Source organism: Xenopus laevis, chromosome 1L, assembly GCF_017654675.1.
Source record: "Xenopus laevis strain J_2021 chromosome 1L, Xenopus_laevis_v10.1, whole genome shotgun sequence".
In the NCBI taxonomy this organism is placed as follows: domain Eukaryota; kingdom Metazoa; phylum Chordata; class Amphibia; order Anura; family Pipidae; genus Xenopus; species Xenopus laevis.
Genome location: NC_054371.1, coordinates 19005648 through 19030027, shown reverse-complemented (window position 1 = coordinate 19030027; position 24380 = coordinate 19005648). Strand labels below are relative to the sequence as shown.

Below are 24380 nucleotides of genomic sequence, written 5' to 3'. Positions count from 1 at the left end.
GTATTAAATATCACAACATTCCAGTGCATAAAACTGTATTGTACTTACACTGGAATACTTGAATAGTTCATACAGATTTATCCCCTCCGTGTTGAGAATCAGCTCTTTGTCCCCTTGTTTATTGGTTGTTTCGTTCAAGAGGCACCGGGTGATCCCGCTGGTCTCGTGGACTATAACATTGTGGGCGAGGGAGGACACCAGGGAGCAGATATCGAAGTAGATCTTCATCAGTTGCAGTTTGATAGTGACCTGTGGAAACAACGGACAGCTGAGGCACGGCACTGGGCTCGTATGTGTGTAAGTATTTAGGAGTTTACACAAAACAAGATGGAGTGCCGAGTCTCTGGCAAATTCCCAACTCTCCCTTGTTTTATTGGCCTCTTACCTCACACCATAAGCTTTTCTCTGTATCGTAGGAGTAATCTTCTATAGCAGGATTGAGGCTCAGTACATCATTGATTCTGTTTTCCGCCATGACATCCTTGGTGAGTTTCTGGGAGGGGGTGCCAGGTACAGCAGTCGGGGATTCCACCTCTATCTCTTGCCCAATCCTCTCTTCCTCATCAGCTAATGTCTCCCCCCATGCCTCAGGAGCCTTCTCCTCCGTTTCTTCTTCATTGTTTTCTTCGGCCGCCTCTTCATCACTCTCATAGTCCACCTAAAACAAGTCACAACTGAAAATCTGGCACCAGGCATCTCATTATAACCTATGGCAATTGCACAATTGTCATGCAATAAAAGTGAAGAGTATCTTGTGATGTTTGCCCCATATGCCTACTAACATTGGCAATAGCCAGTTGGTTCTTATACACAGGCACTGTCCCAGTTTCAAAAGATAATAGAGAGCTTGGGGTGTCTGAATTGCCAGTCCAATTTAAGGCAGCTGAGTATCCAGTTTGCAAAGCATCATCAAATTGTCAATACACAAAAAAAAGTCCTGATGCTCATAAAAAGTAAAAATACAAGATTTATTCAATCAATAGTAAAAAAATACAAACGTACTGACCCCGTATGATCCACCTTACGCGTTTCACACCCTCCGGTGCTTAATCATAGGTATTTCTGCCAGCAATTACTCAATACCAAAATGTAAAACCCTGGTGGTCCCACCCATTTGCTTATAACACCAATCAGTAAGGTTCATGCTTTGGTTTACATTATGCTTTCTCTGGGGTACTCATGTTATTCCCTGTCTCATGTATAAGTAAGTATAGCTGCTAAGGTTAACCTGTGAGGCACCGATCATTTGACTTATAGTAAGTACTTAAAGGGATACTGTCATGGGAAAAAAAACTATTTCAAAATGAATCAGTTAATAGTGTTGTTCCAGCAGAATTCTGTGCTGAAATCCATTTCTCAAAAGAGCAAACCGATTTTTTTATATTTAATTTTAAAATCTGACATGGGGCTAGACATTTTGTCAATTTCTCAGCTGCCCCAAGTCATGTGACTTGTGCCTGCACTTCAGGAGAGAAATGCTTTTTGGCAGGCTGCTGTTTTTCCTTCTCAATGTAACTGAATGTGTCTCAGTGGGACATGGGTTTTTACTATTGAGTGTTGTTCTTAGATCTACCAGGCAGCTGTTATCTCGTGTTAGGGAGCTGTTATCTGGTTACCTTCCCATTGTTCTTTTGTTTGGCTGCTGGGGGGGGGGAAGTGAGGGGGGTGATATAACTCTAACTTGCAGTACAGCAGTAAAGAGTGATTGAAGTTTATCAGAGCACAAGTCACATGACTTGGGGCAGCTGGGAAATTGACAATATGTCTAGCCCCATGTCAGATTTCAAAATTGAATATAAAAAAATCTGTTTGCTCTTTTGAGAAATGGATTTCAGTGCAGAATTCTGCTGGAGCAGCACTATTAACTGATTCATTTTGAAAATTTTTTTTTTTCCCATGACAGTATCCCTTTAAGTAAAAGATACTAGTAGTTACAATAATGGAATCAAGTTACAATTACAAGCACTGAAATCTCAAATAGTTGTAAAAGTTTCAACATATAAAGTATATAATGTAAAATGTACTCATCACTTTGCCCTTATGAGTCATTAGTATAAATATACTGGAGGGTGTGAAATGCGTAAGGTGGATCATAGGGGTCAGTATGTTTGTATTTTTTACTATTGGTTGAATAAAAACTTGTATTTTTACTTTTTATGAGCATCGAGACATTTTTTATGTATTGACACTGTCCCAGTTTGTCATCCAATATGCAACATACCAGCAGGAGGCACTCTCACAGCAGACCCCCAGAAGCTCAATCCCATTAATACATTTGTTAATTACCTCCTCTTCTTGTTTTTTTCTCCTCTTTGCATCAGTGGCATCAGCATCACCATCCTCTGCATCATCATCATCATCATTATTATTATTAATATTATTGTCATTATCATCATCATCGTTATCATTGGCTTGTGCCTCTTCATTCTCCGCCCGCTGACTTTCCTATGGGGAGAGGAGAGAACCCATGCTACCAGTTACTGAGGAATAGATGGAAAATAACACATACTAGGCCCTGTATTCTGGCTTTGATTTGACAAAATCCGGATCTGCATCCCGGATTCTTTGCAACTCTACAGAAAGAGAAATATACAGCATCTGCAACTCAAATGAACGAACAACATAAAAATGTATGCGATTGCGTTTAGTAGAACAGCGTGAACCTTGCTGGGCACACTCCAACTTGGCACAGAACAGCAAATAAACACAGAAGCTTTGGCATGTGTTACTGTATACACTAGGCATTTACTTATGTACATGATCAATAATGAGGCAGCTAAACCACTGCCATTCAGTACTAAAGGCATAATTAAGCACTGTTTATCTTCCACTTAGTTCTATAGACAGTACAGGCTCTCAGCTTTTGGGCATACAGAATTCTTCCCTGCATATCTGAATGTATAAAAATTAACGTAGGAGCTTCCATAATGTCTGGTTCCTCTGGCTGAAATTTGAACTGGACCCCAGGTCCGGACCGAGATCCAAAATAGGCCCTGGTGTTTCAAGTACACACAGGCTCAAAAAGCCCCACACAGGCTCAATAAATACCATTGACTGTCTATGGCAACTTACAGCAGCCCCTCAAGCATTTGCAAAAATCTGAAGAGCTCAATGAAATACCTATATCTGTAAATAGAAAAACGATTTCACCTGTCCAGGGCATTAGTCACATCACGTTATGGCTTGAGTTCTATTCTGCAGAATACTAAGAATTTAATCCAACACACAATATTTGCCAAGATCCCATGCCAAGTCTTGAAATCCCAACATCCCTTACCAATATCCTTTACCATTATGTGCTTTATCAGTTGCCCTTTAATACCGGATCCTATTTTTATTTTTGTTTAATGGAAAAGTTGACACAAGAAATATTAAATAGGCAGGAAGCTTTGGAGCTGACCAGGCCATTTAAAAATAGTGTCCAAGAACAGGATTGCAGGAGGGCAGATGATTTGTGCAATTTCACAGCAATGGATGGGTAGCAGCTGGGGCAGAACGTTAATTAGTATCCATCTAGCTAACCTCGTTTCCTTGAGCTTCTCCATCACCAACGTCCTTCTGAGTGGCCCTGCGTGTGCTCACTTCCCGGAAAGAAGCAAGCTTGGAGCTCTTCCTCTTTATGGCGTCAAACATAATTTTGAAGAACCTAAAGGAGAAGCAAATCAAGAAATATGGTTATAGCACTGAAACCATATACCCGGCTTGAAAGAATACTACAGGTACGGGACCTGTTATCCAGAATGCTTGGGTTTTCTGGATAACCTGGATCTTTCCATAATTTGGATCTTCATACCTTAAGTCTACTAGAAAATCAAGTAAACATTAAATAAACCCAATAGGCTGGTTTTGCTTCCAATAAGGATTTATTATAACTCAGTTTGGATCAAGTACAAGCTACTGTTTTATTATTACAGAAAAAATCTGGACTATTTGGATAAAATGGAGTCTATGGGAGTGAACTTTCTGGATAATGGGTTTCCAGATAACTGGTCCTATACTGGTAGTACCCAGCACAGGCAGTTGGGCGCCATAGGGAACCCAGCTGGCCCCCGCACTTATGTGTAAATAAGCAGACGTGCACGCTAGTTGCCAATGTGATGGAAATCCGAATTGCGGGTGATCGGACTAAGGGTAGGCTATAGTGGTGTAACTAGTGTGGGCCAGGCACCCCCACAAAGAATTTTTCAATGAGCCCTGGCGCACAGGAACATCTATACGGCCCCGCGCCCAACTCCTGCCCTCCTGGGGTCAGCTTCCTCTATAGTTACACCACTGGTTGGGGATATAAAAGGAATTATGTGCCTAGTGTCCCACAAAATTATTTGTAAATAGAAAAACTAAACAAGTGAATCTTGTCTGTGGTAATGAAATCTCTCTGGCTGTTTAGATTATCTGCACTGCTGTCTTTGACTCCTGAAGCAATGTAGAGGAAGTCAGTGGAGAAGAGACTTCTGCTAGGATGTTAGCAGGGTCAGATCAGAGTGGGAGAAACACTGCTTTCATTTTGATATTCGCAAAGCAATTAAAGTCGCACTCGGGAAGTTGCTGGCTCAATGGTAGGGTAGATTAGCACAAATGTGTAGGTTAAAATCCAAGTTTATTAGATGCAATCTAAAAACTAGGGATGCACCGAATCCACTATTTTGGATTCGGCCGAACACCCGAATCCTTCGCAAAAGATTCGGCCAACATACAACACTTCAAAAATAATGGATAGATAAAGCAGGGGAGTGCAAGCCAATTTTTTATATTCCCTTGATAGGAGAAACTTGTGACTGTGCAGCTGTTGACGATGTTTATCTAGAATCCCATAAGGAACAAGGGCAGTGGCACACGGAAAGATTTGTCGCCCAAGACATGGCTGCGGGCGACAAATCTCCAGAAAATGCCTCTGGCAGTTTGTCCTACTGATTGCTAAAATCGCCCGAAATTGCTTCTGGAGGAGACAAATTTTGCCGTGTGTCACTGCCCCAACAGAGTTACGGGGTTTATAATCAGTAGGACGCAGATAACGGCACAGGAAATATGTTATTTTGAAGTGAAACTAGCCTAACTTCTAGCAGATATATAATGAATAAAGTACCCCCTCTTGTAAAATATAAGGATATTATAAGTTACAGAGGAGTTCCATGACCATATAAAAACACAAGGCCGAAGGCTGTTTTTCGACAGGTCATGGAACTCCAAGGTGACTTCAAATATCCTCATATTTTGCAACAGGGGGAACTTTATTTATTATAATACACAAGTTTCAATGAGTCATGTGACAGAAATGACATCACTAAGCTCCGATTATAACCAATGACATCACTAAGCCCCGTTTATAAGGATCTAATTTACAGGACTCTTGTGTATTCTATATATATGTTAATCTTCCCTGTGTTTCAAGGGCCCTGCAGTGGTTTTGGATGGGAATACTGTTAAGTCACTGGACTTCAGGGGCCCAACAGAACAAGAACCTTGATTCCATGAAGCGCAGGACCCCCTCAGGCCGCAGCATCTTCTCCTGCCGATAGTACTCGTGGGGTAGGAAATGGAACCTGATCTTGTACACTTGGTACTTCTGCGACTTCTCCTCGATACGGAACGTCTCCTCCACTTCCAGTTTGTGAATCACCTGCAAGCAGAGCAAACTCTCAGTAATGTTGGTGGGTTATTAGTATCATTCAACAACAACTGAAAAGCTGCAGCTTGGGCAGCCCTTATATTATAAACTCCTTTACATTAACTTTTACCATGTTATAGATGAATACATCATAAGCATCTTTTAAACTGGGCTGCATTTTTATTAAAATCAAGTTTACTACTTAAGCAACATTTCAATTAGTCTTTTTCCCACTATTTTTGCTCTTCCTGGATTACAAATGACAAGTGGATCTAGATGCCAGGCCCTCTCCTGATGGCTCTGCACAGGCACCAAACTTGACTCAAGGATTACCACACCAGGCAGCTGGTTTAATTTTTGGGGTTATGAAGGTACCCCCCTAAGACAACCGATTTTTCAAACACTGAAAGACTGAGCCATTTGTGAAACAGCTATCCAATGCTTTCGATGCCTCAACTCATTATGAATAACCCTTCCCACCAGCAGAAGCTTCTTACTCTTTCTGGATGGACTGGAAACTGCCTGAAGCGACTGGGCCAATGGCAATGCCCTGTGTGTCAATTAACTTCCCCCAACTACAGAGATATTATTCTATGTTTTTTATTATTATTCTATGATATTATTCTATGTTTTATATTACCCAATGGACAACACTATGGCCGTAACCAAATAACCGACAGTGCTGCGAAATATGCTAGCGCTATATAAATAGTAATAATAATAATAACAACTCTGTATTTATTATTGTGCACTTAGCCAGTTTATCACAACCTTAATGCCAAAATAATATAGGTTTAAAGTTTTTGAAAGGGAGAAAAATCATTGAATTAAAGGGGTTGCTCGCCTTTTAACTTTTTGTATGTCATTGAACAGTTAATTTTAATGAACTTTATTAATGCTTTATTTATTTATTTTTTTTAAATAGTTTTTGAATTATTTGCCTCCTTCTTCTGACTCTTTACAGCTTTCAAATGGGGGGTCACTGAACCCATCTAAATTCTCTACAAATGTATTGTTATTAATACTTTTATTACTCATCATTCTATTCAGGACTCTCCTGTATTCGAGTGTTATGAATCAATGCATGGTTGTTTGGAGAACTGCTGAATAAAAAGCCAAATAACTCAAAACCCACGGATAATAAAAAAAGACCAATTACAAATGGTCTCAGAATATCACTCTCTACATCATAATAAAATATAATAAAATAATAAAAAGGTTAATTTAAAGGTGAACAGCCCCTTTAAAAAGCAACATCTCAGCTACCAGCTTGATGCAAATGCCACTGTAGAAATCATAGATAAAGTGCTGCATTATACAGTCCCTGAGCACACAAAGCCAGTATAGTTGTTTAAAGCAGGCTCCATCTGCTGTCTGAAAGGTCTAATGCAGAATAGTCCAAACAAGCAGGTCAACAAGCTGAAGGCACCGTCAGTGTGAACAAACATGTTGATTTGCACTTAGGAAGTCAACACTGAAGATAAAATGAGTAGTTTAAATGAACTATTAGTTTGATGAAAGTAATGATATTGTGAGAATTTGCAAGTGGTCTTTATATTTTATTTCTTGTGGTTATTGTAAATAGTTTCTGTTCTACAGTTGTGTTTCAGCAGTAATCTCGTTGCTAGGGTACAATTCACCCCAACGACCAGGCAGTGCTTTGAATGAGACACCGAAAGATGGATTGGAGAGGAAAGTAACAATTACGATAAAACGGCAGCTTCAAATAGCAATAGCTTTTGCTGCCAGGGTCAGTGACCCCCCCCCCCCATTTGAAAGTTGGAAAGAGGCAGAAGAGAAAAAGGTACCGTATATACTCGCGTATAAGCCGAGTTTTTCAGCACCCAAAATGTGCTGAAAAACTCAAACTCGGCTTATACGCGGGTCATACCTCCTTCCGCGGCCCCAGCAGGACTGTCTGTGACTGACTGTGTCGCCGCCCGGAGCAGGTCCAGGAGCTCCGGGCGGCGCGTCCTTCCCTGCCGGCGTTCGCTCCCAAAATGGCGGCGCCCATGGCCGCCACGTGGGTAGCGGCGCCGGCCGCTACCCACGTGGCGGCCATGGGCGCCGCCATTTTGGGAGCGAACGCCGGCAGGGAAGGACGCGCCGCCCGGAGCTCCTGGACCTGCTCCGGGCGGCGACACAGTCAGTCACAGACAGTCCTGCTGGGGCCGGGTCACGTTTTACTGTGACAGAGGGAAGAGCAGCAGACGTGAGGGCCGGGGTGGGGAGAGCGACAGATGGGGAGGGCAGGGGGGGGGAAGTGGCAGAGGGAAGCAAACATGAAATAGGGGTAGACAGAGGACCCTTTAACAGGTACCTGCCCAGTGTCCCCCAATTGTTGCGGCCGGGTCACATTCACATTTTGAAATCTGACATGGGGCCCCTAGGCTTATACACGAGTCAATACATTTTTCCAGTTTTCTTAGGTAAATTAGGTACCTCGGCTTATACACGGGTCGGCTTATACACGAGTATATACGGTACATAATGAAAATAAAAATGAAGACCAAGAATAGGGCATTTGGCCTCAAAGAGGGGGGGGGCTTTGTTCGATGCCACATTATCAGCTAACCTCTGCCAAGCGCACTCTTGTCAGCCGCTTCTTCAGTTGCTTCGCCCGCTTCACAGCTTTCTTAGTGTTCAGGACCGGCACACTCATCATGGGCGTCTTTATGTTGGAGCTTGCGACCATCAGAATTTCCCGAAGCCTGGGTCACACAAAACAGCAGATCTGGGTAAATTTACAATACAGTGTAGCAAGTATCCAGGTAGTTTAATAAGACACTATGGGGGAATTCACAGAAGTGGAGAGAGCCCATTTTTGTGGGCTGGTAAACTGGTGTAAAATACTTTCTCCATATTCACAAACAGAAATCCGCCTAAATTCCGACTCAACCGCCACTTTTAATTTTTTAGAGTCAGGGCACATGCTCAGATTCGGGGAGATTAGTCGCCTGGCGACAAATCTCCTCTGCTCCAGGCGACTAATCTCCCCGAAGTGCCTCCCGCCGGCTAGAATGTAAATCGCCGGCGGGATGGCAATCCATGTGCTTTTTAAACAACATATTCTCCCGACATTTTAAAAATGGAGTAAAGCTCAGTTTAACTCTTCCCCATCTGTCAGATCAATTGTAAGCGAACTTGCTCTGCTTTGGTTCTCCCAATCTTCATTTCACAGCTCGTTGTGGAATTATCATATTAATAGGGATTAGCATTTTATAGTCATGGCACAAATTTCTGTTTTACCCTATAGGTGTAAAAGCCTCATTAACAAAACAAGTAAAAAAACTGAACAAAAACAAAAAAAAGTGTGTTTTCTACAATTTGATATGTTATAAGTTTTTAGCTCACACTTGCATTATTTTACTAGTTTTAGCTTAATGAATGAGGCAATATTAGCATACATATTCCAATACAATATTAGTGCATACATAATCTAAAGGAAAAGTAAAGCTTCCCAGGTATTTTTTTAGTTTTAGAAGTGACACTTGACCTAAGATAATAAAGCATATTTCTTATATAAATCCCTATATTATTTAAAATAGCATTTTTCGTATTTAGACCCTTATTTCTTGTTATAGAAGTGGAATTACACAGGCAGATTTAGAAAGCCCAGGTTATCCTGAAAAAACAATTATAATTTTCCTAGATAAAATAAACCCCCTCCCCCAGAAATTCCAATTTGACGGCTGACTGACAGGTTTAGTAAGAGCTAAAGATAAATTCAGAAAAAAAAATGTTCATGTGTCGTGAAAAAGACAAAATCTAAAAAAAGTGTCTGTTTAAAAGACAAATTCACAAAAGTGGAGATCGAGGTCTGTGAATTTGGTGGGAAATCTGACACTTGTGTTTCAATATCACCACTTTTGTGAATTCCCCCCTATGAAATACTGATCTGATACACGACAACAGCCCAACCCACGGACCAAAGGCCCAATGACAGTCATTAATTTCTAGTTGCCGAAGAAGGTGCAGAGAGTTTAGTTAGTTTTCATGATATTCGATTACATGTCTAATGTTGAGAATTTGTACAAGGGCTCCCCTGTTTATTTACTGATCATTTTAATCCAATATAAACACCGCATAGAAAACCGATGTTCTCGGAAAACAACAGAAAATGTTCTTGTCGGAGACGCGACTATACAGTATTCTTCATACGGTGGAAAGAATGCCGTCCGATTGTGCGACAGTTCTCCGGAATCTCCGCTATGATTTGACTGCAGTAATCAGAAGTAGTTGCCATTCATTTCAGCATTGGGTTTGGCAACAGTATGTGGTTGGATTAGTTCGGTTTGTTTTATCATTTCCGCCCTTATCGTATTGCATTTGTGTGGGGTTTCCTAAACTAGCAGGGTCAGTTGGGTTCACCTGTAGCGCACACTAACAAAGCCATTGCTAAAACAAAAGCACATCATCTTAACCTGAAATCACACTAAAAACATGAGCTCATCACATGCCTATTCACATCCCTTCTATAGACGAGACAAAGTGAATTCTGCCCTTCTGCTTTTTCATTTACAGAGATTATAAATCAGTCCCTGCCCCAATGGATTTTATAATCGAAGGTCCTGATCACAATAGCACACATTATGGACATTTTTATTATATTTTTAGAGAGTGGGAGGGATCCCACACAGACATGGGGAGAACATAAACTCATTGCAGAGCTCTGGCTGGAATCAAACTCAGGATCCCAGTGCTCTTTAGCCAATCAATAGGCACTAAAAATATTAATTAAATTCCAGACTTTCCTCAAGCCACACCCTACTACTCTTCTTGCCGGCACAGAAAGCATACCTAGACACTATGCAAAACCCAATGAGCCCATCTATTGTCCTCATTATTATCCTGAAAACATACATTTAGACTTCCAGAGGCCACATTTTGGACATAGATTCTGGGGAGCCTACAGGGTTGGACTGGAGCATTGGGGTAAGCGACAAAAAAAAGGGCCCTCCTGGGCCCCCTCCCGACCGACCTCCAAACTTGCGCTTCTCACATACTCCAAAGACGCAGCACATATGCGCGAAAGAAGCACCGCAACCGCTAATCAGCCAATCAGGGGAGCAGGTCTGGGCCAACGCCCACCAGTTTTTTTTCCGGTGTCCCGCCGGCCCAGTCCAATCCTGTGTCTAAATAGTTAGCATATCCCTTTCATTTTCCTTTTGAAAAGCCACTAATATACTTTCAGCTGTTTATGTTCTCTTGAACTGGTCCATTGGAAATAGGATTTGAATGTATGATCCATGGGGGGGAAACAACAATAAAGATAAGGGATGTCTAAACGCCTGTTGCCGCTCATAAATACAAGCTGCCAAACATCAATGTATTCATGGGGCAGGTCTCTGTGATCCAAAAGAAGTCGAGGTTGGCATTAAACCCCACAAGTGGAGCTGCTGTAAGATGCCACATTCACTATTAATTGGGCCAATGGGGGGGCTGTTTGGGCCTCTGTTTACGTGATAGGCCAGGAACTATTTGAAATCTCAGGGGTACACAAAAATGGCCCTTACCTAAGATTCAACGGCAGGGGAGGGGGGTTGTTTGCAGTGCAAATGCATGTACCTATTCTGTTGCTGTGCTCCACTATACAGATACTAGAATCTCAGCCGGAGAGCAAGCTAGGACTGTTGCTTACAATGGGGATCAGATAGGATCTGTGCAGCCACTGGGACAGACTGCTCTGTTATACAGATAGTTAGAATCTCAGCCGGAGAGCAGGCTAGGACCATTGCTTACAATGGGGATCAGATAGGATCTGTGCAGCCATTGGGACAGAATGCTCTGTTATACAGATAGCTAGAATCTCAGCTGCCATAAAGCAGGACAGGACTGCTGCTTACAATGGGGATCAGATAGGATCTGTGCAGCCACTGGGACAGAATGCTCTGTTATACAGATAGCTAGAATCTCAGCTGCCATAAAGCAGGGCAGGACTGCTGCTTACAATGGGAATCAGATAGGATCTGTGCAGCCACTGGGACAGAATGCTCTGTTATACAGATAGCTAGAATCTCAGCCGGAGAGCAGGCTAGGACCGTTGCTTACAATGGGGATCAGATAGGATCTGTGCAGCCACTGGGACAGAATGTTCTGTTATACAGATAGCTAGAATCTCAGCTGCCATAAAGCAGGGCAGGACTGCTGCTTACAATGGGAATCAGATAGGATCTGTGCAGCCACTGGGACAGAATGCTCTGTTATACAGATAGCTAGAATCTCAGCCGGAGAGCAGGCTAAGACCGTTGCTTACAATGGGGATCAGATAGGATCTGTGCAGCCACTGAGACAGAATGCTCTGTTATACAGATAGCTAGAATCTCAGCTGCCATAAAGCAGGGCAGGACTGCTGCTTACAATGGGGATCAGATAGGATTGGTGCACTGGGACCGAATGCTCTGTTATACAGATAGCTAGAATCTCAGCTGCCATAAAGCAGGGCAGGACTGCTGCTTACAATGGGGATCAGATAGGATCTGTGCAGCCACTGGGACAGAATGTTCTGTTATACAGATAGCTAGAATCTCAGCCATGCTACATAGAGGCGAATTAAAAAAAAATAAAAAATGGTATGAACAGACATACCTAGGAATACCCAGTGTGACGTTCATCTCTCCTCTGCCAGCAAAGTGGAAGGTGTTCAGGGTCATCTGTGTGGAGGGCTCTCCGATGCTCTGAGCGGCCAGAAGTCCCACCGCATCCCCCGGGTCACACAGTGCTCTCTGCCACTTCAGGTGCAGTAAGGTTTTTAAGCTGAATTGACAAGACACAAACATGACTTCTCTACAACAGGAGCAGTTCCAAACAGCACTGGGCAATCAAACGCTTGTTTTTATTGTATATTAATGTACTAGTACTAATGTATGAATGGCGGATTGTTCCAGGTCTAATATCTTATAGCAGGGATCCCCAACCTTTTGAACCCGTGAGCAACATTCAGAAGTAAAAGGAGTTAGGGAGCAACACTAACATGAAAAATGATCTTGGGGTGCCAAATAAGTGCTGTGATTGGCCATTTAGTAGCCCCTTTGTGGATTGTCAACCTACATTAAGGCTCTGTTTGGCAGTGCACCTGGTTTTTAAGCAACAAAAACTTGCCTCCAAACCTGGAATTCAAAAATAAGCACCTGCTTTGAGGCCACTGGGAGCAACATTCAAGGGGTTGGAGAGCGACATGTTACTCACGAGCTACTGGTTGGGGATCACGGTCTTATAGCAACCAAGCTTTGCTGCTGATCTGTAGAAGGACCAAGACAAAAAAAAAAGCATGACTGAAGTTTTACCTGTCAAATGTCAGAGACGACATGTCATGGCTAGAGTTCCTCTGCTGCTCCCACGCACAGCCATACTGAGCCATTTTGCTTTGGAAGTTTTCAGATACTGATCCCAAGTAAAGATCTGGGCGCCACACTGCCAGACAGGGATCGGGGAGAAGAGACGCCCTTCTCCTGTATTTGCTAAGTGTCTTCTCATTCACGGAATACCAGCTCTCCAGAACCTACGGTGGGAAGGAGCCGGTGTCAAGTAACCTTATTGAGCGAGAGATGACAGTTTCACCAAATGACCCCCTTGCCTATATATGTTCGATTTAACTGGCAGTTAGGCAGATTAAAAAAAACTAAAAGGTTGAACTTGATGGACGTGTGTCTTTTTTCAACCTTACTTACTATGTTACTATGTAACCAGATCTCTAATTGTAGCCAAGATTTGAAGGCCATTGCCCTCTAGTGGTGGTTACCAATGCCCAACCTGAACAGCCTCTTTTCTATTCTGCACCACTGGCTGCAGCTCCGTGGCCTCTCTAGAGAAAAACAATCAGATCTGTGTTTACCTGTCTGGATGCGAAATCCCTGCCATTCTCATATTCCTCCACAGGACACGACGCCTTTACTGCCGGCAGTTGCTTCTGAGAGTAAAGCAGGAAGGGGCTGATTCGCTGGCCGGGGTTGGGGTGTTTTGCTTTCCACCTGTAGATGGCGTGCATGTGCTGCTCCGCTTGCTGCGTGTTCACCCGGGATAGAACTTCATCCAGGCGCTTAGACTGCTTTATAACCTGCAGGGAAACACAATTCAGCATTAAAGGGGTGGTTCACCTTTAAAGTAAATTTTAGTATGTTATAGAACGACCAATTCTAAGCAACTTTTCAATTGGTTTTCATTATTTTTTTTTTATTATAGTTTTATAGTCATTTGTCTTTTTCTTCTGATTCTTTGCAAACAAATGCTCTGTAAGGCTACAAATGTATTGGTACTTTTTATTACTCAGCTTTCTATTTAGACTCTCTCCTATTCATATTCCAGTCTAGGGGAACTTGGGCCCTAGTTATCAGATTGCTTAAAATGCAAATTGAAGAGCTGCTGAATAAAAAAGCTATATAACTCAAAAACCTTCAATGATAAAAAATTAAATCAAATTGAAAATTGTCTCAGAATATCACTCTCTACATTATACTAAAAATTATTTCAAAGGTGAACAACCCCTTTAAAACAGGGTTATGCGCATTGCACAAACTTGATTAAGAACTAATCAGCAGTTTGCTTCTAATTCATCTACTGCAGTGCTGTCTAACTGGTGGCCCCCACATCAAAGTCTGCCTGCTGTGACTGTTTACCTGGTGTACATCAGTACTGAGATTAACTGGCCCCTGACATTAGTACTGAGATTAACTGGCCACTGCTTTGTTTACTCCTCAAATTCAGACTGTAATACACTGTATTGTTCACACCTGTAAAGCCCTGTACTGTTCACACCTCAGAGCCAGACTCAAAGTGCACACATTTTTCACATCTCATATCTAGCACAATATGAAGGTTTCACCTTCTCCTGCTCCGTTCTGCCTGCCCTATGCTCCCTGTGTGTGTCATACTCTGCCTGCCCTATGCTCCCTGTGTGTGTGTCATACTCTGCCTGCCCTATGCTCCCTGTGTGTGCCATACTCTGCCTGCCCTATGCTCCCTGTGTGTGTGTCATACTCTGCCTGCCCTATGCTCCCTGTGTGCGCCATACTCTGCCTGTCCTATGCTCCCTGTGTGTGTCATACTCTGCCTGCCCTATTCTCCCTGTGTGTGTCATACTCTGCCTGCCCTATGCTCCCTGTGTGTGTCATACTCTGCCTGCCCTATGCTCCCTGTGTGTCATACTCTGCCTGGCCTATGCTCCCTGTGTGTGCCATACGCTCCCTGTGTGTGCCATACTCTGCCTGCCCTATGCTCCCTGTGTGTGCCATACTCTGTCTGTCCTATGCTCCCTGTGTGTGTCATACTCTGCCTGCCCTATGCTCCCTGTGTGTGTCATACTCTGCCTGCCCTATGCTCCCTGTGTGTGCCATACTCTGCCTGCCCTATGCTCCCTGTGTGTACCATACTCTGTCTGTCCTATGCTCCCTGTGTGTGCCATACTCCGTCTGTCCTATTCTCCCTGTGTGTGCGCCATACTCTGCCTGTCCTATGCTCCCTGTGTGTGTCATACTCTGCCTGCCCTATGCTCCCTGTGTGTGTCATACTCTGCCTGCCCTATGCTCCCTGTGTGTGTCATACTCTGCCTGCCCTATGATCCCTGTGTGTGTCATACTCTGCCTGCCCTATGCTCCCTGTGTGTCATACTCTGCCTGGCCTATGCTCCCTGTGTGTGCCATACGCTCCCTGTGTGTGCCATACTCTGCCTGCCCTATGCTCCCTGTGTGTGCCATACTCTGTCTGTCCTATGCTCCCTGTGTGTGCCATACTCTGTCTGTCCTATGCTCCCTGTGTGTGTCATACTCTGCCTGCCCTATGCTCCCTGTGTGTGTCATACTCTGCCTGCCCTATGCTCCCTGTGTGTGTCATACTCTGCCTGCCCTATTCTCCCTGTGTGTGCACCATACTCTGCCTGTCCTATGCTCCCTGTGTGTGTCATACTCTGCCTGCCCTATTCTCCCTGTGTGTGTCATACTCTGCCTGCCCTATGCTCCCTGTGTGTGTCATACTCTGCCTGCCCTATGCTCCCTGTGTGTGTCATACTCTGCCTGGCCTATGCTCCCTGTGTGTGCCATACGCTCCCTGTGTGTGCCATACTCTGCCTGCCCTATGCTCCCTGTGTGTGCCATACTCTGTCTGTCCTATGCTCCCTGTGTGTGTCATACTCTGCCTGCCCTATGCTCCCTGTGTGTGCCATACTCTGCCTGCCCTATGCTCCCTGTGTGTACCATACTCTGTCTGTCCTATGCTCCCTGTGTGTGCCATACTCCGTCTGTCCTATTCTCCCTGTGTGTGCGCGCCATACTCTGCCTGTCCTATGCTCCCTGTGTGTCATACTCTGCCTGCCCTATGCTCCCTGTGTGTGTCATACTCTGCCTGGCCTATGCTCCCTGTGTGTGTCATACTCTGCCTGCCCTATTCTCCCTGTGTGTGTCATACTCTGCCTGCCCTATGCTCCCTGTGTGTGTCATACTCTGCCTGCCCTATGCTCCCTGTGTGTCATACTCTGCCTGGCCTATGCTCCCTGTGTGTGCCATACGCTCCCTGTGTGTGCCATACTCTGCCTGCCCTATGCTCCCTGTGTGTGCCATACTCTGTCTGTCCTATGCTCCCTGTGTGTGCCATACTCTGTCTGTCCTATGCTCCCTGTGTGTGTCATACTCTGCCTGCCCTATGCTCCCTGTGTGTGTCATACTCTGCCTGCCCTATGCTCCCTGTGTGTGTCATACTCTGCCTGCCCTATTCTCCCTGTGTGTGCGCCATACTCTGCCTGTCCTATGCTCCCTGTGTGTGTCATACTCTGCCTGCCCTATTCTCCCTGTGTGTGTCATACTCTGCCTGCCCTATGCTCCCTGTGTGTGTCATACTCTGCCTGTCCTATGATCCATGTGTGTGCCATACTCTGCTTGCCCTATGCTCCCTGTGTGTGTCATACTCTGCCTGCCCTATTCTCCCTGTGTGTGCGCCATACTCTGCCTGTCCTATGCTCCCTGTGTGTGTCATACTCTGCCTGCCCTATTCTCCCTGTGTGTGTCATACTCTGCCTGCCCTATGCTCCCTGTGTGTGTCATACTCTGCCTGCCCTATGCTCCCTGTGTGTCATACTCTGCCTGGCCTATGCTCCCTGTGTGTGCCATACGCTCCCTGTGTGTGCCATACTCTGCCTGCCCTATGCTCCCTGTGTGTGCCATACTCTGTCTGTCCTATGCTCCCTGTGTGTGTCATACTCTGCCTGCCCTATGCTCCCTGTGTGTGCCATACTCTGCCTGCCCTATGCTCCCTGTGTGTACCATACTCTGTCTGTCCTATGCTCCCTGTGTGTGCCATACTCCGTCTGTCCTATTCTCCCTGTGTGTGCGCCATACTCTGCCTGTCCTATGCTCCCTGTGTGTGTCATACGCTCCCTGTGTGTGTCATACTCTGCCTGCCCTATGCTCCCCATGTGTGCCATACTCTGCCTGCCCTATGCTCCCCATGTGTGCCATACTCTGCCTGCCTGAGATTGGCATATATGAAGAACAGGAATAACGGCCCTGGTTTGCTTTAAAATTGGTGGTTCAGCTTTTAGGTAACTTTTGGTATGTTAGAGCAACTAATTCTAGGCAACTTTTCAATTGGCCTTCATTTTTTCTAATAGTTTTTGAATTATTTGCCTTCTTCTAACACCTTCCGGCTTTCAAATGGGCATCACTGACCCAATCTTAAAATCAAATAAGGCTACACATTTATCGTTATTGCTACTTTTTATTACTCATCTTTCTATTCAGGCCTCTCCTATTCATATTCCAGTCTCTTATTCAAATCAATACATGGTTGCTAGGGGAATTTGGATAACAGCATTGCATATTTTGTGTGCCATTCCAACCCTGGAGCCTTCCCTTCTCTTTGCATGAACAACTTCATGGCTGGAGTTTGGAAGCTCTACTTTTGAACTGTCCTCGTGTGCACACAAACAAACCATATAAGTTAGGTCACATGAGCCAATTAAAAGACAGTTGTGTCTTTTGCTTCCACACTTCTTCCTGTTACAGTTAGAGCTGCAGTATTTCTGGTCAGCTGATCTCTTCCTGTTACAGTTAGAGCTGCAGTATTTCTGGTCAGGTGATCTCTTCCTGTTACAGTTAGAGCTGCAGTATTTCTGGTCAGGTGATCTCTTCCTGTTACAGTTAGAGCTGCAGTATTTATGGTCAGGTGATCTCTGAGACAGCACACAGACCATCACAAAATGGTGGCTCAAGGCAAGAGATGTAAAAAGGCAATATTTACTAAAATATATATTCCAGTTTGGTAAGATTCTTTAATATGCCACTTAATATGATACAAACTATCTGTTGCTCAAGTTTTCATTTTGGAGAGTATAGTTTTCCTTTATAAATGTTCCTTTTTGGATTCGGTCACTTTTATTAACCTGCAATTCCCTTACCTCATAGTTCTCTGCTATGAAGGGGAACTGCTTGGGCTGGAGAAACTGTGTCTTGGGTACATCAAGGCCGTCCTCTCCGTACAGGAACTGAATGATGCTTCCATCACTGTCTCGCACCGTCAGGTCATACTGAACCACAAGACCCTCCAGATGCTTAATAACACACCTGTATGGCAAAAACACACTGTGCGTAAGCAGGATGCTGTTCAACAACAACTGCCAGCATCCCCCATTGTCACACAAGGTCAGATCTAGGGGCTGCCAAGCGGGAAATACACAATAAAAAAAAAACAGTGCCAACCTCTGCAGATATCCTGATCGACTAGTTTTCACAGCCGTGTCCACCAATCCTTCCCTCCCTGCCATGCAATGGAAGAAGAACTCCTGCAAGGAAATGGCAAAACGATGAGATCCGTTGGTTAAACCTAGAATGCGGTCAGATTAAGGGGAAGTTTCATGAACCATAACAGCAGCAATTTTTATTTAAATAGGAAGTTCACCATAAAATAAGCTTTAAAGGAGAACTAAACCCTAAAAATTAACGGGATTAAAAATGCCATATTTTAGATACAGAACTTATTGCCCCAGCCTAAAGTTTCAGCTTGTCAATAGCAGCAATGATCCAGGACTTCAAACTTGTCACAGGGGGTCACCATCTTGGAAAGTGTCTGACACTCACATGCTCAGTGGGCTCTGATTGGCTGTTGAGAAGCTAAGCTTAGGGCTCGTCACTAATTATCCATCAGAAAATGAGCTTCCCCTGTAATATAAGCTGATGCTACCGGTTTGCCGATTATTATATTCTGATGCTAACTGCACTGGTTTCTGTGCTGCCATGTAGTAATTATCTGTATTAATTACTAATCAGCCTTATATTGTGACATTTCTATTCTATGTTTACTGTATATTGTGAGTGGGTCCCTAAGCTCAGTAAGTGACAGCAGCACAGAGCATGTGCAGTGAATCAGCAGAAAAGAAGATGGGGAGCTACTGGGGCATCTTTGGAGACACAGATCTTTACTGTTAAAGGGCTGTGGTTGCCTTGGGCTGGTACAGAAGCACAAAACATCATGTACAACATTTTTAGCTACTTCTTTAGTTAAGCTTTAGTTCTCCTTTAAGGTGAGCTGGTGTGTAGCAGAATTCAATGAGAGGTGATTTGCTACTAGGGAGCAAGACACTTGCGTTATAGGTACTTCCATAAAGATTTCACATATACCAGTTTGTCAGTACTTTCTAAGCCGTCCTCACCCATATCAATACTTACAGGAGGCTTGATGCCAGTGAGAAATCGCCCAGTAACAAATCCCCCAGAACGTGGACTAAAATCATACGGCTGAAAACAAGGCAATGACCTCCCAGAAGGCATCAGCGGGGGCCTCCGTCCCTCCAGCTCAATCTGGCCCAATAAACAGGAAATCTGCACAGGAAAAATATAGATGCATTCATGCAAATGAATTAAAAATAAATTGTGCAATTCAATAGTCAGAACATCTTGTGCAGATTATTTATAGGAAAGTAAAGTCAAACAGGCTAAAGCAAAGATGGGCTAGCAAACAAGTATAGGTGCAAGGCACTCCAGTAAACCACGTATAGATCAGACCAGAAATCGATGGATGAAAATGGATAACCTTTATTAATACAAACATCTCTCGCCTAACGCGTTTCATGTCAGTGAGGGTGGGCTGCCTACAGCCTTCCTTCTATTTCTTCTATATTAAGTGGGATTGTAGTTTGACAACAGGTGGCCAGGAGCTGAAATGGGTTATACATTTACTTGAATTGCAGGGAATGAGATGATGCAACCCACACATAGTGCCATATGCCCAGAAAAAGAGAGAAAGGAGAGCGTTAATGTTACCTGCATGGTATTCACAGTGGATCCTTTGGCGCCTGACTGAACCATCAGCTGCAGGTTGTTCTCTGGGAAGGATCTATGGAGGCCAAATGGCATGCACACCTATGGGAAATGCTCATAACATCAGTCAAAAGTCCATTGCTGAATGTCTGCAACATCACCAGGGCCACAATATTGACTACTTACAGGATGATTATGGCTAAAAATGTCATATTTTATATAGTGAACTTATTGCACGAGGCTAAAGTTTCAGCTTGTCAATAGCAGCAATGATCCAGGACTTCAAACTTGTCACAGGGGGTCACCATCTTGGAAAGTGTCTGTGACACTCACATGCTCAGTGGGCTCTGATTGGCTGTTGAGAAGCTAAGCTTAGGGGTCGTCACTAATTATCCAGCAGAAAATGAGCTTCCCTGGCTGTAATATAAGCTGATGCTACAGGGCCGATTATTAAATTTTATATTTATAATTCCTTTTATAAAAGAGACCACGCTCTTAACTTGCCTATTCACAGGACCATAATATAAACGTTCAGTAATGACCTTATTGATCTCGTTGTTGAACTGGTTCACTTCCTCCTTGAACTTCAGATCCACCATGTTGAAATCTCTCTGGTCCTTTGCGAGATGGGCATCCTGCCACTTCCCTTGCGCTTCTTCGTCCGACGCTGCGTCTGCCAAGTTGAAGGCCGCTCTGATAGCCTGGTACGAGATAAATATAAAAATATACATAAACTGAAATAAAAGTAAAATGTAATTACGTTTCATATTGTGTGCGGAGCAGAGACCTTACCCTTCCACCACACTGCATTGAATGTTCCACAATATTCTGTCTCTTGGCATCTGCATATGGGAGCACAAGGATGTCCTCAACTCCTGCCGATAACAGAGAAAAGGGAAAGTAATGTCAGAATCCGTCATTGAGAAACAGCTGGGGAGTCTCGGGATTTAACGAATAAAAGCAGCAGTTACCAAGAAGGCACTGAGAATACTTGTTCCCTGCAGGGAAGGACTACTCTATCACTTTCAGGTTACCCTTTGCCTAGCACCCCATAGCAACCAGCAGTTAGGTTTTAGTGGTCTCTCAAAAGTGCAAACATCTGACTGATTGATATGAATTTTCAGAAATAAAGCTGCAGCTGCCATTAGAGACTTATCGATGGATGCCTTCCAACCAACCCGATTGTCAATTATGGAAATGAGGTTCAAACTGTGGATTCCTGTAATGATCAGGCAAGAGCAGCAAACAGGAATAATAATCAGCCCAATAAACAGCAGTTGCACAGAACATTCCCAAGCAAAAAGGATGGAGTTTTAAATGGGTGAGAATAAGACTTTTTAATTCTGCGCACTGTATATCATGACAGTGAGGACAGTGAGGTTGGGGAATGTCCTGCCAGTCATGCAGCGGGTTGGGTATCCGCGGGTTACCCGCAAAAACCTGCGGTACCCTGCGGGTAGAAGCTCTGCGTACGGGTATAGACGAGGGTTGGTGGTTCTGCGGGTCGGGCCGCAGGTCTTCTCAATAGCGATATTTACTCCTTTTTTTCTGGTCATGTCTACTTCCGATGACGTCATTTCCGGTTTACAATGACAGCACTTCCTGTTTCACTCCTTTTTTTCTGATCACGTCTACGTCCGATGATGTCACTTCCGGTTTACGACAGTACTTCCTGATTCTTGATGGTCAACGGGTCACGGATCCAGGTTGAGGATAAGGTACTTTCGGGTCGAGTCGGGTAGGCGGTCCAAGCGGGTAAGAATGCGGGTTGCAGCTTACGAGGGGACATGATTAGACTTTACAAGTACATTAGAGGACATTATAGACAAATAGCAGGGGACCTTTTTACCCATAAAGTGGATCACCGTACCAGAGGCCTCCCCTTCAGACTAGAAGAAAAGAACTTTCATTTGAAGCAACGTAGGGGGTTTTCACAGTCAGGACAGTGAGGTTGGGGAATGCACTGCCGGGTGATGTTGTGATGCTGATTCAGTTAATGACTATAAGATGGACTTGGATGATTTCTTGGACAGACATAATATCAAAGGCTATTGTGATACTAAACTCTATAGTTAGTATAGATATGGGTATATATAAGGGAGGGGTGTATGTATGGGGCTGGGTTTTCATTTGGAGGGGTTTAACTTGATGAACTTTGTCTTTTTTCAACCAGATTTAACTATGTAACTATAACTATATCCCCGGTGTTCCTACTGCTTTGATTTGCCCGACTGCTCCCTGTCCTGCCCTAGTCCTGCTTTGTTTGATTTCTGCTCCCCCTGATCAGCAGCTTGAGGACTCCAGAAATTAGATTAGAGATAAAGTGCTATGTGTCAGTAATAGTGGAAATACTCTTTAGCTTCTTATCCAAGCAAAAAATTTTTCCCACTTTTGCTTGTCAAAAACACACTGTAGGCATGGGCCCCTTCTTACCCAAAGTGAAGCCTCTGTAGAGCTGGAGGTAAGCAGTGAAGAGTCTCGCCAAGCAAGTGAGCAGTTTCCCACTGGTCTCTCCCCCGTACAGCTCATAGCAACAGTGCACCAGGCCAAAGGAAGAGCTGCCATAGTGAGCTTTGTCCAGGACGCCACAAAGCAACTCTCCGTTTCGAATTATAACCTGGAAATATCAAAAGTGCATTAAGAAATAAATCTGTGGACTGGTCACCATTCAGGACCTTTAAATCAAATAAAAATTTATACGCCAACTAGAACTAGCTCCAAAAAAAAAGTGCTACAGACCAGCAAATGCTGTGGTTCAGACTGATACCATATACACACCCCCTTTATATGTAATTCATGAATTACTGTCGAGAAGACAATCAATAACAGCAGTTCAGATGCTTTCATATTATATATGCTGTAAGCCCTGGTTTTTAATCTGAAAAACAGCCATTTGCGGTTGCTGTGCTGCTAATATGACCATCTCTATCCTATGCTAGGTTTTCTTCAGTAGAGTCAGAAGATACATGGAACTCTCCACTCTGATTACATCTGTCCATGTAAGGAAAATAAGAAATTAGAGACACCACAGGCACATACCTGAGACTCGCACATGGAGTCAGGCGAGAATCCCGGAATGGGCCGAGGCTGCTCCTTCACCCAAGCTTTCCCACCAATTTTGGCTTTTCCCGTCAGGTTTAGGGGAATAAGATTCTCAGGGATTACGTTGATCAGTAACGTAGACACAACCTAGGGACGAGGCAGAGATGGGGCATGAAGAGATACAGTAATTAACATATGAAAGATCCAAAGCTAAAAATGTGAGTTCCTGCAAATGTTCAGGCAGCAAGTAAAAAAAATACAAAACTGTATTAAAACATTAGGACATGGCCTGACGCGTTTCGTGCCTGTTGGGGCACTTACTCATAGGCTAAATGGCTGAAACCTGTATGTAAATCAGTCTTTCAATAGGCAATTTGTCTTTACTGACTGTGATTGGTTGATACACGTTGTATGAAGGAGGCCACAAAGCATCCACAGTGCTGCAAAACTTTTATTCCAAAATATATTTGGAATAAAAGTTTTGCAGCACAGTACTGCGAATGCTTTGTGGCCTCCTTCATACAACGTGTATTGATGAATCTTTTGGCCTTTACAGTGTGACCCAATTAAGAAGGTGAGCCCACTTAATAAAAAAAGTTAAGGGAAGCGCTGTGAAAATTGCATAGGAGTGATTGGTTGATACATGTGGTGCTGTTGATTGGTTACAACCCCTATATAAGCATTTGTACAGGGGTGTGCCATTTAGCCTAGGAGTAAGTGCCCCAACAGGCACAAATGCGTCAGGCCATGTCTAATATGTTTTAATAAACTTTTGTATTTTTTACTTGCTGTCTGAATGCTTTTTTGGAGGAACTCACATTTTTGGTTCTTACGTATATGCACCCTTGGGCTGGAGTGAACGGTGAGTATTTCCTCCTAACTCCTTCGGTTTTTGAAAATGTATTGAATTTAGTAGTGCTCACATAGGTTGGATCCACCGTATCTCCTTTTGCTATACAGTAATTAATACTCAATAATAAGTACTGAGAGGGCAGGAGCACTAAGTTACTGCCAGGCATAAATTGCAGCTTCTAAGTGAACAGAACTGGAGATTGTAGATACTACTGGAAAACTCAGCAGAAAACTAATAAACAGAGCAAAGTTCAGGTCCTATGCTACTGGTCACTGCTTATTTCTATCAGCGGGGAGTCAATGACTAAGTTTTCGTTTTACTGGAGAACGAGAAAACTGCATCAATCTGTATAATCTCTCTAATAGAGTGTAAGGGTATGTTTAGTGGTTAAACACAACGTATTTACTCTATACAAATGTGCTGGCAGTGAAGCGCTGAGCAAACAAGAGTTAACGCTCTGTTAAGCTGAGCTTCTGGCACCTCCAAATTCTGTTCAATCTCTCCTATAAAGCCAAGGAGAGCTCGGGGCTACACTAGCGACTCATTTAATATAGAGACAGCGTGCTTGACAATAATAAGCCATGCAGACCCAGATCCTTTCCAATTAGTAAACTTGTCACAATAAGTAGCTCGTGGCTGA

General features: G+C 43.7%; 1 protein-coding gene across 1 annotated transcript in view; it reads right to left on the bottom strand.

Annotated features, from left to right (window-relative positions):
• polr1a.L (polymerase (RNA) I polypeptide A L homeolog) overlaps nucleotides 1-24380 on the bottom strand; it is a gene marked incomplete at its 5' end in the record, with an annotated part of 54562 nt that overhangs the window by 11915 nt on the left and 18267 nt on the right. Inside the window, 17 exon segments of the mRNA NM_001088713.1 lie at nucleotides 49-249; nucleotides 386-658; nucleotides 2287-2445; nucleotides 3523-3646; nucleotides 5460-5617; nucleotides 8181-8316; nucleotides 12194-12361; nucleotides 12892-13106; nucleotides 13440-13661; nucleotides 17988-18153; nucleotides 18289-18371; nucleotides 19255-19407; nucleotides 19849-19947; nucleotides 20388-20546; nucleotides 20638-20720; nucleotides 22279-22462; nucleotides 22885-23034. Of these exon segments, the coding sequence (NP_001082182.1) occupies nucleotides 49-249; nucleotides 386-658; nucleotides 2287-2445; nucleotides 3523-3646; nucleotides 5460-5617; nucleotides 8181-8316; nucleotides 12194-12361; nucleotides 12892-13106; nucleotides 13440-13661; nucleotides 17988-18153; nucleotides 18289-18371; nucleotides 19255-19407; nucleotides 19849-19947; nucleotides 20388-20546; nucleotides 20638-20720; nucleotides 22279-22462; nucleotides 22885-23034 (2733 nt within the window).